Source organism: Mus musculus, chromosome 1 (genome assembly GCF_000001635.26).
Source record: "Mus musculus strain C57BL/6J chromosome 1, GRCm38.p6 C57BL/6J".
Taxonomy (NCBI): domain Eukaryota; kingdom Metazoa; phylum Chordata; class Mammalia; order Rodentia; family Muridae; genus Mus; species Mus musculus.
In genome coordinates, this window is record NC_000067.6 from 165223467 (window position 1) to 165238743 (window position 15277).

A 15277-nucleotide genomic window follows, 5' to 3' on the forward strand; every position below is an offset into this window, starting at 1 on the left:
TTAGGCCAGCTAATAAACACAAAGGTAGACATGAATCTAGTCAGGCTAAGATTTCCACAACTTTGTGAGTGGCTTTTCTTATGCCATTCTACAAACCAAAGAGTAAAAGTTAAACAACCAAAAAGGAGACAACAATAAAATACACACCCACATACACACAAGCTACTTCCAGAACTAAAAAGCAAGGCTCAGAAAGCAAGAGACAGGAGTCCCTCTCCAGTCCCAACACTTTGACTCTAAGAAAATATATTTTACTAACATATACCTCCTATACATACACAGTTTTTGAAGCATGTTCTAAAGATTTCTTTTATGTGTAGGCATGTTTTGCCTGCGTGTATGTAAATATACCATGTGTATGTGCTGGCCTTGGAGGCCAGAAGAGGACAAATAACCACTAGGAAATAAAGTTATAGACGGTGGTGAGCTGCCATGTACCTGCTAGAAGCCAAAGCTGGTCCTCCGTGAGAACAAGTGATCGTAACCACTGATCCATCTCTCCAGCCGTTGAAGAATGTTATGAGGAAGAGTTCAGAATTTAAAATCTCAACTGATATTATATGTACAGATGTTAAAAATAACAACAAAGGCTGGGTGGTGGTGGTAGTGATGAACACTTTTAATCTCAGCACTTAGGAGGCAGAGGCAGTGGATCTTTGTGAATTTGAGACCAGTGTGGGCTGCAAAGTGAGATCTAGGACAGCCAGGGGTACACAGAGAAACACTGTCTTAAAACAAAACAAAACAAACAAAAACAAAAAGCGCTGGAGAGATAGCTCAGTGGTTAAGAGCACTGGCTGCTCTTCCAGAGGTTCTAAGTTCAACTCCAAGCAACCACATTGTGGCTCACAACCATCTGTAATGGATCTGACACCCTCTTCTGGCATGCAGGTGTAATGCCGATAGAGCACTCACATATATATTTATATTATATTATATATATAATAAATTAATAACTCTTAGAAGAACCTAAAAATAATAAAAACCAACAAAAAACCCTCATAAATTCCTATGAAGTCATCTACATATAACAAATATTCAAAACCATAATTAAGGGTAGTGTGCTACCCCAAACCATCTACAAACTAAGGACACCAGTACCTACCTACAGAGATATTTTGAACACTAAAGAACAAAATTCTAATTTTTTGCCTGGAAAATTTTCCATTTAAAAAAGATTTTATATATATATATATATATATATATATAGATAGATAGATAGATAGATATAGATATAGATATCTATATCTATCTATATATATTAGATTTATTTATTTTATACGTATGAGTGTTTGGCCTACATGTATATATGACCACCATATGCATTCCTGGGCCTACACATGTCAGAAGAGAACATCAGATCCCTTGGAACTAGAATTAGATGGTTGTGAGCCACCACGTGGGTGCTGAGAAATGAACCTGGGTCCTCTACAAGAACAGTAAGTACTCTTAACTGCTGAGCCACCTCTCCAGTCTCAGTCATTCCATCTAAAACAAAACAAACAAACAAACAAACAAAGACATTTAAACCCCCCACGTGCGTGCGTGCGTGCGTGCGTCAGTTTTAGGTAATGAAACAGCTTCTTTTATTTCTGGTATTTCAATAAACACAGTGACTAGTATTTGAGAGCATTTGTTGAGGTCTTCCTTGTGTAACAGATAGACCGGTAAATACTTTTACACATAGGATCTGGTACTGTCCATTTATCAAAAGACCTTGCAAGATCAATCTGTGGAGAGATGACTCAAAGGACAAAGCCTAAAAATGAAAGCCCAAAACCCACATACAGCCAGCCCCAACAGTGTGTGCATGTCTGTAACCCTGGGCTCCAAGGGCTGGAGTCAAGAGAAGCCCCAGAAGCTTGCTAGACACAGAGCCTAGTATGCACATCAACAAATCAACAAACGACAAGAACACACACACATAACACACACACACACACACACACACACACACACACACACACACACACACACACACACACACGAGGGAGGGCGGGGCATGTACAAACTGCTTTGCCAACCTGGCAAAGCTTTTGCCTGCTGATTTGAAACAAAGTTTATATTTGGACAAAGCCTGAGCACATTACTAGGTGATCACTCTGACATTTTGAGCAACACCTGAGAAGACTTGCGTTATAGGTTCCTATTCCTGATCGACCTACAGCTAATGCAGCTTTCCCTATGTGAATCCATAGAGTAATCATCACGATTGCATGAGGTTTTTAAAAAATCTATTTCCCTCATTCCTGGCAACAAAACATCAATGACCTAGGCTCGCTGCGATGTTCTTCTATCAGAAGAGACTATAATCTGCAGTTCTTTAGCGAATAAGAAAATTCCCTCACCTCACACAGGAGGATACCAATGGCTTCTAGAATCACCAATGGCTTCTACACAGCAAAGTTTCATCGTATGTCTGATGAAATGAGTAAGTGAATAAATGAGTGAACATTGATTTTCTCAAAAATTGTGTTTCTGTCCTGGAAACACACAGAAAAGTTGGAGAGGGAAAAACTATTAAGAATTAGCTTCTATCTGCTGAGACTAAAACATTGTGCAAAGGCAAGGCTTTCACACACCACCTCACATGCCCAGTTAACTCTAGCTGCCAAAACTTTTACTTTAAAAAATTTCATCTGCTGGGTGGTGGCGGCCCGTCTTTACTCTTAGCACTCAGGAGGCAGAGACAGGTGGCGCTTGGTCTATGAGCAAGTTCCAGGACAGCCAGGATTACACTGAGAAATCCTGTCTTGGGGGAAAAACTGTTTTAATCTGTGTGTAATCTGTATGTGTGTGGAGATCTGAGGACAACTTGAAGGTGCAGGTTCTCTCTGGCCACCAAGCAAAGGTCACTGGCAGCCATGCCTTTACTCACCGAGTTATCTCATCAGCCCTAAATAACTTTTAAGGAAAATGCTTTAAAATGGAACAATCTTGTCAGACACACAACCTAAGCCACATTTGTTTCACCTCAGTCCTACTAGAAGACCTAAAAATGTAGCTGCTGTAGAGACAGCGGTTCCACACTCTCGGGGAAGCTTTTCTGGAGCAGAGATTATACAGATGCAACTCAACACTAACAACACTTGAACAGGTAATAATTAGAATCTGCTTGTGAACTCTTCATATAAAACTCCGCTGTGGGTAAGCATTATCATTTACTCAACCTGCCAGCAATGGTCACTAGCCTTGATTAAATACCTCACCTAAAGAGCCAGGTGTGGTGGCACATGCCTTAGATCACAGCACCAGGGAGGCAGAGGCAGGCAAATGTCAAGGCCAGCCTGGTCTAAATAGAGTAGGCCATCCAAGGCTACACGAGACCCTGTCTCAAAAATTAAAATACAAAAAAAACAAGAAAGAAAGAAAGAAAGAAAGAAAGAGAGAGAGAGAGAGAGAGAGAGAGAGAGAAAGAAAGAAAGAGAGAGGTAACTAACTATCTAAAGTCATACCAAATTTAAAATCAGTGCAAGCATATATAAGTTTTCTGTTCAACTGTTTGTTCATATGTAAAACTAGCTTCTAGCTAGCAGTTTCTATCTAACTCACCTAATAATACGTTTCTGGGGACAGACGCTTCTTGGCTGTCATATTGTTAACACCATGGCAAAGCAAGCATCTACCAACCTTACTTTAAAGAATATTGTTTAAAAAATTAATTAAATAATTGAATTTAAAAAAGAAAGAAAGACTACTGCTCTCAGGCAGAACATGCATGCCTGTGGTTCTAGACACTGAGGAGACCAAGGCAAGAGGAGCCCAAAAGTTCAATACCAGCCTTGCAAGACTCCATCTCAAAAAGAGAAAAAAGGAAAATCTTGTAATAGTCTTCTTTTCCACTAATTAATTAACTAATATTTATAATAATATGATAATACACCAAAACCTCTCACATTAAGCTCTAAAGTCTGCCACAAGCAAGAAGCAGGATGAAAGGAGTTGGGAAAATAATAACCACAACTAGGATGTAGTGCTAAGATTATCTCCCAAGATTAATGATTATATGAATCATATGAAGCAAAGGTTCAGATTTACCTTTAACTTAAGAGATTCTCCAAGCAGCGTTCCTTTATAATCTGTTGTATAGGTCCAGTCATATGGTTTAATAACTTCTTTGGAGTGTTCGCCCTCCGTCCTCAAATACCAAAACAAAAAGGACGATAAAATTTAGAATATATATCAGTGTTCATATGTACACCAAATTAACACATTATATATATAAAATAAAATACCCTACTAACACACATACAATATAAAACATCCTACTAAAGGCATATACTATCATTCACTAGCATAAAACCAACCTTTCTAAGTAACAATACATGTTTTCTGAACATGTATTGTTATTTAACTTGTCATGTGCTGATATACTCTTTCTAGGTCGTCCTACATTTCCTGAGACATGATTCAAAGCTCACATTTCATTCTGTCCTTCAAAGCATATAGTATATATTCAATAGGCACAAAGTAAATATTGCTAATTTAACCAGCAAAAACCAACCAACCAAACATTTTTCTTAGTTTTAATACCCCACAAATATTCAATTACAAGAAATGTTTTTCTTTAAAACCAGAAACTTTAAAGTTTCTGTAATGATTGGACTAAAGAACACCTACAAAGCTCAGCTCACATATATTTTAACCTAATGAGTATTTCAAGCAGTGGTAAAATTAACCTTTGTTTTATGGCTCAGAAAAATGAGTTTTGAATAATACAGTTTGAAAGTTTAATTGTAATAAAACACACATATCCTTGTTGAATACTTTGTGTTGAGCCTGTAACTGCCCAGATTCTCACCTACTTTCCTGCCACTCTTCAGCACAAGCTACTTTGAGCATGCCCTGATAGTTGTTCACACATCTCAGTGCGTCCGTAGCATTGAACTCTATTCCAAAGCCAGAGCCATGCTGGATCCTTAGAACGTTGTCTCCAAACATCATTTCAGGGAGGGATGGCATGTGCAGCTCGTCAGCTAACCTGCACAGAAGCAGAGGTCAGGGAGGTTCCTTTATGCTCACGAGTCAATTCTGTCTCTTTCTCATCCCAACCTAACTCTGACTTTCCAGGATAAGTGGAGAAGTCCATGACGATAAAGAATCTGTAAGATGCTCTCATCACCTACTTGTTCATCATCAAATCTCTGCAGCACTAAACTCAGCAAGACAGAGTGGGGAGGGAGGGATACATGGGGGAAAACCAAAGTGAAGAACCTGGTAGTGATCATAATTAAGGCCAATTCCAACTTCACTACTTGTAAAAATCTGATCCTTAAAAACCATTCTGTGTGCTAAGAAAAAGCCCAGAGAGTTCAAGAGCACGTGACTGCTAGGTGTAACACCAGGCCTTTATTCAACATGTTAGACCATTTTTAACATGTCTCAGATGGGCAGCTTCACTAGAATATCTACAAAAAGCCAGAGCCACAAATCAATAACACACCGCTGGGTTATGATATTGTGAATGGTATTGTTATTGTTGTTTTGATACTTGAAAAGTTTGTTAAGAAAAAATGAGATTGTTTTTGTTTACATTGGGACTTCTGGTTTAAAAAGAAAATGAAAAAAGTTGGCCAACCAACACAAAGCCTGCTTTGTCACATAGTACCAACTGATTGGCACTAAGTTATAAGCTGTCAACCTCTAAGTAGGGGGTGGGCTGTCCAGTTCACTGGTCCTTTTGAAAACTGGGTTGACAACTCTGGACTACAACCAACATGGAAGAGTTAAGTGTAAGGACAGTGGCACATATATCTTGGTGGTAACCAACAGCTCTCTAATTGGCCTTAAGGCCCACTCAACAAAAGAAAGTTATGCTCAGTACTAGAAACTTCACCAAGTACCTGGGACTAGTGAGGTCATGAATCTTAGAGAACCTACAACTAAGCCAGAATAATACATATAATATGCATGCAATATGCACACCATCACCACCAACCACAATAATTAAAGAAAAAGAGACCATGAATCTGAGAGAGCAAGTGGAAGGTTACATGGGAGGGCTGGCCAAAGGGAAGAGAAAAAACAATGCAATTATAGTTAATGTCAACAAATAAAAGATGTTTCTTTTTTTTTTTTTAAAGCCGGTTTATAGTCCCAGTTAAAGAAAGGACTTCTCATTCTGGTTTTCAGTACCTGAGTTTGAACGGAGAGCCTTGCACCTGCTAGACACATTCGCTATCACTTAGCAGCAACCCTATTTTGTGTAAAGCTAGGGGCAGTTACTTATTCACTCCTGGAAAACCAAGCTCTAAGTACATGCTGGCACGCCTAACGAGCCTGGTTACAACCTGAACTTCCAACTCAGGGATGAAAGTTCAAAACTTAACCAAAGGCAAACTCTGGAAACTTGGTCCAATATGCTTATTCTGGGTTGAACCGACCAGTTAGTACGGCGATTCTCTCCTTTCCGAACTCTGAGTGAACGGTCACAAGAAGCACAGTTCAAGACACAGCATGGGGGCTGGAGAGATGGCTCAGTGGTTAAGAGCACTAGCTGCTCTTCCAGAGGCCCTGAGTTCAATTCCCAGCAACCACATGGTGGCTCACAACCATCTATGAGATCTGCTGCCCTCTTCTAGTGTGTAGGAATACATGTAAGTAGACACTGTAACATAGTAAATAAATAAATCTTTAAAGAGACAGACAGACATAGCATGAAACGGAAGTCACAAGGCTGAGCAGAAGTGTGAAGCTGCTAAGTAACAGGACAAAGAGGGGCATGAAGGGGGCAAGGCAAAGACAAATAAAGGAACTAGGGTTGGAAAGCAGTAGAGTAGATGTGTGTTGTGTGTGCATTCCACTGTTTTAGAGGTGATCTCATAGTATCCTACCTAAAATAATGTCTCCTCCCAACTACCTTGCTTTATTTTTGTTTTGAGGAGGGGAGTCTTTTGTTTATTTTGCTGTTGCTTTTTGAGACAGGGTGTCTCTGTGTTACTGTCCTAAACCCCTCCACCTCAAAACACCAAGCTGGCCTCCAACTCAGAGATATACCTGCATCTGCCTCTCAAGTGCTGAGATTAAAGGCCTGCACCACCATGCCCAGCTACCTTGCTGTTTTTTATTTATCACTTACGAATAGCTGGCATTAGAAAATACATAGTAAATGTACATATAGAAGAAACATATTTATAAAGACAACAGGTCTCACTTAGGTGTGGTGGTTGGTGGACACCTTTAGTTCTAGCACTCAGGAGGCAGAAGAGGATCTGTTAATGAAGCCAGCCTGCACTCCATAGCAAGTTCTATACCAACCAGATCTACATAGCGAGACCTTTTATCAAAACAAGAACAAAAAGCAAGCAACAGGGCTGGAGAGATGGCTCAGCAGTTAAGAGCCCTGACTGCTCTTCCGAAGGTTCTGAGTTCAAATCCCAGCAACCACATGCTGGCTCAAAACCAACCATGAGATCTGATGCCCTCTGCTGGTGATCTGAAGACAGCAACAGTGTACTTAGATAAAATAACAAATAAATCTTTAGGCCAAAGCGAGTGGGGCCAACCAGATCAAGCAGAGGTTCTGAATTCAAATTCCCAGTAACCACATGATAGCTCACAACAATCAGTACAGCTACAACGTGCTCATATACATACAATACACAAATCTTTTTTTAAAAAAAAGCAAGCAGCAACAAAAATATTCTGAATCTGGACACAGTGGTGCACACCTTTAATCCCAGCATTCAAGAGGCAGGGGCAGGCAGATCTCTGTGACTTTGAAGCCAGCCTGGTCTACACAGTGAGTTCTGGGTCAACCAGGACTACACAGTGAGATCTTGACTAAAATTTAAAAACAAAACAAAACAAAACAAAACCTGCAAGTCTTAGTATCTCACGATCAGAAAGTATAACACTAAGGTTCCAAGCAAGTGCATTTTCCAGACATCTTATAAACCAAGTCTTACTGATTTTAGAAACTTTTAAAAATGTTCTATAGACTTCTTTGTGGGGGTTTTTAAAAAAGAAATATGAAACTATTCATTGACCACTTTTTTTGTTTTGTTTTTTTTGTTTTTTGTTTTGTTTTTCGAGACAGGGTTTCTCTATATAGCCCTGGCTGTCCTGGAACTCATTCTGTAGACCAGGCTGGCCTCGAACTCAGAAATCCGCCTGCCTCTGCCTCCCAAGTGCTGGGGTTTTAGGCGTGCGCCGCCACTGCCCGGCCATTGACCACTATTTTTACACCAGATTTTACAATGACATATGTAACATTTTGCTCATAATATAACTAACTTTTCTGGCTCCTGTTGAACCTATAACACAAAAGATTGAGCATACATAGAAGAAATGAGATAAAGATAAAGAAAGCACGTATATATCGGTTGTCTAGATTACAAGAGCTAGGACGAGAGAGATGGCTCACAACCAAAAAGATAAATCACCAAAGTTGTTCATTCACCTAGGCTGCCAGGTCCTAAGTCTTCTACTCTGACAGGCTTCCCTGAATCAACACCTTCTAACGGTGCGATGAGGATTCCAAGAGCCAAGTCTTAGCTAGCCACTTACTAATCTAGGAACTATCAACTTCTTGTCACTCTAACTTAGGAAGTTTTTTTATTTTATGAAGATAGGAATGAGCTCGGATAGTGGTGGTGGCAGTACACACCTTTAGTCCCAGCACTCAGGAGGCAGATCTCTATAAATTAGAGACCAGCCTGGTTTATAAAGCAAGTTCCAGGACAGCTAGGGCTACATTGAAAAATCAAAAATCAGAAGAATGAGGGAATGAGGGAAGGAAGGAGGGAGGGAAGGAGGCAGGCTATCTGGCTGGCCTTATAAAAGGCTCTTAAAGTGTATATTTAAGTATCTGAGTTGCTAGTTAAAATACACCAGGATTTGACCAGTGTCTCCATCTGGGTAGGGAGATTGTTGGCAAAGATAAATTTTTTCCTTTTGGGAATTCTGCAGATAAACTGTAACATTAACATAAGTGCAGATATATAGATAAGGTTCTGACAAGGCTGCTTTAAAATTATCTAATTTAAATTGTTAACTTTTCTGTGTCCTTAAGCAGAAAACTTAAATCTTATTTTGCCATTTCTTGGCAGCAATCTTCACATGTAAGAACATATGGGCTGCGCCAAGTTAAACTGAGTGTGTAAACCTTCAGTAGCTCCAGAATGACGGCTCTATCCCTGAGTTATCCATATCCTTCTCAACTGGTTTCTAATCTACTACAGGCTAGAAAAACAAACAAATACACTTAATACTGTATAATAATAAACAAAGATGAAAATAACAATTCAACTGTTAGGGCAAAGGGCATACATACAATGATGCCCTTCCGTCTCACTCTCGTGTGGTTATAATCATAAAGTACAATTTAAATTGGCTCTGAGTAAAATTCTAAGGGATGCTAAATAAAGCACAAGAGCTCTATGTAAGTGCTCTATGACAGCACACAAGGCTTTCTTTTCCTTTTTCCTTGTTAAAACTTCTAGATTCTTGAACTAAATAGTTACAATTATGAGGTAGGGTAAAATAATACCAAAGAGACTGTATTCTTGCAAGGAGTGATGACACATGCCTTTAAGCTCAGTTCTGTGAGTTCAAGGCCAGCCTGGTCTACACACTGACACCCTGTCTCAGAAAAAGAAAAAGAAAAAGAAAAAGAAAAAGAAAAAGAAAAAGAGGGAGAGAGAGAAAGAGAGAGAGAAAGAAAGAGAAAGAGCAAAAGAGAAAGAGAAAGAGAAAGAAAAGGAAAAAGGGAGAGAAAGAGAGAGAGAAAGAAAAAGAGCGAAAGAGAAAGAGCGAAAGAGAAAGAGCGAAAGAGAAAGAAAGAGAAAGAGAAAGAGAAAGAGAAAGAAAAAGAAAAAGAAAAAGAAAAAGAAAAAGAAAAAGAAAAAGAAAAAGAAAAGGAAAAAGAAAAAGCATATTCTTACAAGAAAATAGAAGGGGACTAGGTAGGAACAAGGAGATTGCCAGGAATCACATAGGAAAATGTCATCATGAAACCCATTACATATCAATATATGCTAATAAAACTTTTAAAGGTTACAGTTTTACATAAAGTCAAAAAAAGATCTATGCATGATTATAGTCTTTCCAATAGCTTTAAAATTATTTCCTAGTAGACTCACCAAACTGGTCTTTGTGCATATATTAAAATCAATAATTTTTTAAAAACCTATATGATTAAATAAAACAAGTTAGGTTTAAGAGGAAAGAAATACAGGTCTTTATGGAGAATATTTCTCTCATTTATGAGTCATCAAAGACCCCTGACAGTTTAAAAATAAAAGTTTGAATATCGCCTAGGAGGTGACTTAATGCACTACGCTCCCACATCTGCTGAACTCTGTGCTTTTACACGACTGCATCAACAATAGCTCTGAAGGAAAGATAATGAAGAGCCTGTTGCTTGTAAGGACAAAAACCAACTCTTCTGGTAGAAATGTCAACTGTCAACTTCTTAGAAATTTCAAAGCTGGTGAAAAAGAAACAATCCCATTGAAGAAAGAGGATAGAAGCTAACACTTGCTGACAGGGCTCTCAAGGAGACTCAGCTTCCCCCCTGAGGCCACAGCACCAGCTCACTAGGCTCTCTAGGTCACCTACATTCCCCCCTGGGGCCCTAATCACACTGGCTCACTCACTCATGTTCTAGGACATCGACTTTCTCCTTGGAGCTACAATCAAGCAAAAACATTCAAAGAATTTAATCGGATTTATACTTTCTGACTCAAATTATAAACTGTACTAATCTATACAAAATAACCCCAAATACAGAGAGGTTGGATTATATATACTAATGGTTATAACTTCTGTTATAATAGTGAAAAGGGCCGTATGCTGTTTTTTTCCTCCCTGTAGCCCTGGCTCTCCTCCAACTCACAGATCATCTACCTGCCTCTACCTCCAGAGTGCTGGGATTAAAGACGTGAGCCATCACAGCCCGGCTGTTTATTTTCATAAAGGACAAAATAAATGGTTATACGGCCAGGCAAGGGGACACAAGCCCTTAATCCTACCACTTGGGGGGTGGGGGGGGGGCAGGCAGGTCAAGTTCAAGGGCAGCCTACCTACACATAGTGAGTTCCAGGGCACCAGGACTATGTAGAAAGACTCTGTCTCAATTACCAATAACTAAGCCTGGTATGGTGGCTCATATCTTTAGTCCCAGCACTCAGGAGGCAAAGGCAGGCAGATCTCTGTGAGCTGATGGCAGCTTGATCTACATAGTTCCAGGACAGCCAGGGCTATGTAGAGGTCTTGTCACAAACAAACAAACAAGAATAGATGGTTATACAAATTTGTAACCATATGATGAAATATTATAAAACCATTAAATTATTTAGAGGAAAGATGGGAAAATATTTAAGATGTATATTAAGACAAAAACTGGGTGCATACTCTATTTTACCTGTTGTTATCTGAGGTTTCTAAACTGCATATTTTTAAGATGGTTAAGAACAATGAAATGGCCCGGCGAGTGGTACACGCCTTTAATCCCAGCACTTGGGAGGCAGAGGCAGGCAGATTTCTGAGTTCAAGGCCAGCCTGGTCTACAGAGTGAGTTCTAGGACAGCCAGGGCTATACAGAGAAACCCTGTCTCAAAAAACAACGACAAAAAAACAAAAAAAAAAAAACAAAAAAAACAAAAAAAAAAAAACAATGAAATGGCATTTTCACCATAAGTTTAGGTAAAATTTATTCTTAACCTTTAAGGGATAGAAAACATTAAATGACTAAGAGATTAAGTACAATGATAGATTGAGATCCACAAGATGAGTCTGTAAAATACAGGTTTTAACTACTTTCCTGAATTAGAGCAAATATGAAATAATAAAGGTAGCTCCAGGGCTTTTAACAGGTTTTGTGAAATTTAGTAGTCATGCACAATAGTGCAGCTACATGAAAAGCAGCTCCGTTATGGTAGGCTGCTTCAAATGCTCTGTCTTTCAGCTCTATCACTGGTAGTATCTATTTGCTAAAGGCAAAACATAACATTAGAAATGAGGTGTTTGGGCCTTGTTTAAGATTTAGAGGATCCAGCCCCCTCTCCCACGACACCCCCTAACCAGGCCCACATGCAATGCAGCAAAACACTCATACAACAAAAACAATTCTATTAGAAACATATTCTGAATTAATAACATTTGAAACAACTTATGTTTCAAAAAGGATTCTTTTACATATGTAAATTTTAAACAACAACAACAACAACAAAAGGTCCTGAAGAGCCTCCCTTTTTCTTTCTTTCCATCAACTGCCTACCAAACTTAAGCACTGAATCTCAGCTTCTGTCATCTCTTTCCTGCTTACTGGCCTCCTCTCCAGCATTCCAGCCCTCCATCTTCTACAACACCTCCAAGAAACCTTCCAGACACAACCACGATGCATGTAGATATTGAGTAAAACTACACCTGATGACTACTATATAAAATTCAAACTTCTTAGCAAGACAGAGAACTCTCCAATGACGAGGGAGGCAACACTCTGCCAGGGCGCCCCCCCCCCAAACTTTGTCAGGATACAGTTATAGGCATCCCCAAACACCTCAGATCTCAGTCTGAGTGCTGGCTTTACCCGGCCATCCAGTCTCCAGACTTGATCAAGATTCTGCCCAGGTGCACTGACCCTCGCGCGAACACACTAACGCGCACACACACCTGTATACATCTTCATCCTAACCAACCACACAATAATATAACGGTCTCTCGTGAAACTATGAATTCCTTGGGCCTTTCTCTTTCATCTGTCCTATCTCAAGTGCTTATCACAGCACCTGATTTGCTAAAAGAAGGAAAGAAAAAAAAAAAAAAACCTGAAATCTTCATCCTAAACAGTCACACAGTAACGTCACACGGTCTCACGTCCTCTGAAGTCTGTGGTACTCAATGGTTCATGTTCAGAACCTCAAGAGCACACCACAGAACCAAAGAAGCTCAAAACTAAACATAAATACCATTTCCGTCATTGCCCGCAAGGGAACAGGTCATCGCGCCCAGAAAGGTTGCGCAGGCTTAGGTAGGAAAAAAAGGAGCGGCGAGGTTTAGGTGAAGTCCACCAAAACAGCCGCGCTCAGTTCAACCCTGAGAAGCTACAGTTCCAGCAAGCAGAGGTCGCCGCGAGCAGGGAACAGGACCATTTACTGAAGTTGTCAATCAACGGTCGGTCAGAGGGACCGAGCCTGCGGCCCCAAGTACCGCGTGAGGCTGCACCGAGACCGTCAGACCCCCAGCCCGGACACCAACCGGACCTGGCCCGGCTCGGCTCGGCTCGGCTCGGCTCGGCCCGGCCCCGCCCCACAGCCTCACTTTTCCACATCCGCAGACTTCATGATGTGGGTCTTGGACGCCGTCAGCTTCCAAGGCCCGAAGGAGAAGTCCTGGTGGCTGCTCTGAAAGCCGTGGATCATCATGGCAGAAGCGGAGCCGCAGGGTTACTCGGAGCAAGCGCCTGCGGCAGCGGTCGCACGATGGCCCTCTCTGCAGCGCGGCTCCTGGGCGCGTCCGTTACCATCTCGGCCCCGCCCCCTGCCGCCGCGCCGTAGGCCCGCCCTTCCGCCGTCTCTTCCGCCCCTCCTGGTTTTACTTCCGGGACCACTAGCTCAGGGTGACACACGTCTTACGTGGAGACGCTGAGGGGCGGGACTTGAGCGCGGGGGTGTCGCTCTGGCGCGCCGCCCTGAAGTCTCCGGGTGACGTCACCCCAGAGTGAATGTGGGAATTTGTCTTTCTGGATCCAGAGCCCCGTGCTTCACTGCCTTACCTCCTCCTTACAGACCGCTCCAAGCAGTGTCATCACCTCTTGTGCTTATGAGTCGTGGTGAAGAGGACATGCCCAATGTCCCTATCGCTCAGGAAGCCCAGCACCAACAGCGACTTTGGAGCCAATGACAAATAGTAGCTCCTCCACCTTGAATCCCAGTGGAAGAGCCCCACTTTCTTACCGTGCAAACCGCCGACGCCCTGTGTTTGATTCTTTGTACCACGAAAGAAACGTCAAATTATCCTTATGATATTTTAAGACTTTTCTACCCGCACACAGGTGTAGTGGAAACGACGCTGAAAGCCCGGTGCTCCGTCCATGCTTGCAGTGCAACTGTGTGTATCTTTGGGTAAAACACAACTGATTCTTTTCGGCCCCAGCTGCCTCAAAATGAGATGGTTTAATGTTTGAGCATCTCAAAACTGTTCACCATCTCAATTCCAACACCCCCTCTCTTATTCACTCAGTGTTTGTTTCATCGACGCTGGAACCGCTAAGCAGCGTTGTTGCATGATTTCTGCTTCAATTCCTACCTTGTCTACCAGAAGGTGTTAAGCCAAGTAAACCTTTTCCTCCTCAGGTATTTTCTGTTTGTGTGTCTGTCCCAGGAACCCATCATCAATTTCCCCTGCCCAAGGTGTCTGGATTAATTCATTCCGTTGGCATCCTATCCTTGGTTCCTACATAGTTACTCTATTTCCATTGCCTACGGAAAGTAGGGCGTCTCAGCTTCCGCAGAGGATAAAGATGTTCATCCCGAATAGTGGAGGATTGTCTACCATCACTGACCTCCAGAGGTTGGCCCCTGACGCACTTCCCAAGGAGGCTGGGGTCCTTTCACTGACGTTACATTGTAAACCTCACATCATCTAGATCTGCTAGAAGACCTAATAAGGAGGTAAATGAGCAAATTACATGCAACGAAATCCATCCTCTTTTCTTTCTGAAAGAGTTCCATACAGCCAGCCTAGGCTAGCCTTCAATTCACTATTGTAGCTAAGGAGGACCTTGAATTCCTGATTGTTCTGCTTCTTCCCAAGTGCCGTGTGTGTGTGTGTGTGTGTGTGTGTGTGTGTGTGTTTTTCACCAAGCCTCCAACATTCTTACTATATGAAGTCTTCCTTTGAATTTTTCTGCATTAGGCCAAGAAAAAAATGTATAGAATCTCTGTGATTTTTGAAAACAGCCTAGTCTACATAGCAAATTCCAGGCCTATGTATTCCTTGTTTCAATAAACAAACAAATGTGCCTCTTGTTCTTTCAGCATAGGTCATGGCTGAGGCTGAGTTTAGTTTCAATCATTCTACCTAACAGCGACAACAACAGGTCTGCTACTCAAACTACCACACTGAAGGAGAGTCTCTCCTAACTACAATGTATCAAGTCATGTTCAATTGACTCTAAAATCACATTCCTCCATCTTTGAACCTACCATGTTGTATTTTATTTCCATACTTGTTATCTGGAAGTGTACCTGTGAAAACTGGCAAAATAATGTGATTCTTTTCTGGTTAACAAGTTATCTACTTATATTTGGGAACAAACATGGTTCAGCATTTA

At 41.1% G+C, this 15277-nt stretch overlaps 1 protein-coding gene across 4 annotated transcripts in view; it reads right to left on the minus strand.

The window, feature by feature from the left end:
* Positions 1-15277, minus strand: part of Tiprl (TIP41, TOR signalling pathway regulator-like (S. cerevisiae)) — a 70374-nt gene that overhangs the window by 11181 nt on the left and 43916 nt on the right. The window contains exons 1-3 of one of the 4 annotated variants that reach the window (NM_145513.4): positions 13264-13492; positions 4802-4981; positions 4039-4138 (exon numbers count right to left, since the gene is read on the minus strand). In NM_145513.4, the coding sequence (NP_663488.1) occupies positions 4039-4138; positions 4802-4981; positions 13264-13367 (384 nt within the window). In that variant the 5' untranslated portion in view covers positions 13368-13492. Of the gene's footprint in view, positions 1-4038; positions 4139-4801; positions 4982-12911; positions 13495-15277 lie in introns of those variants that run through there. The other 3 variants (NM_001357410.1, NM_001357411.1, XM_011238792.3) reach the window with 3 other exon arrangements.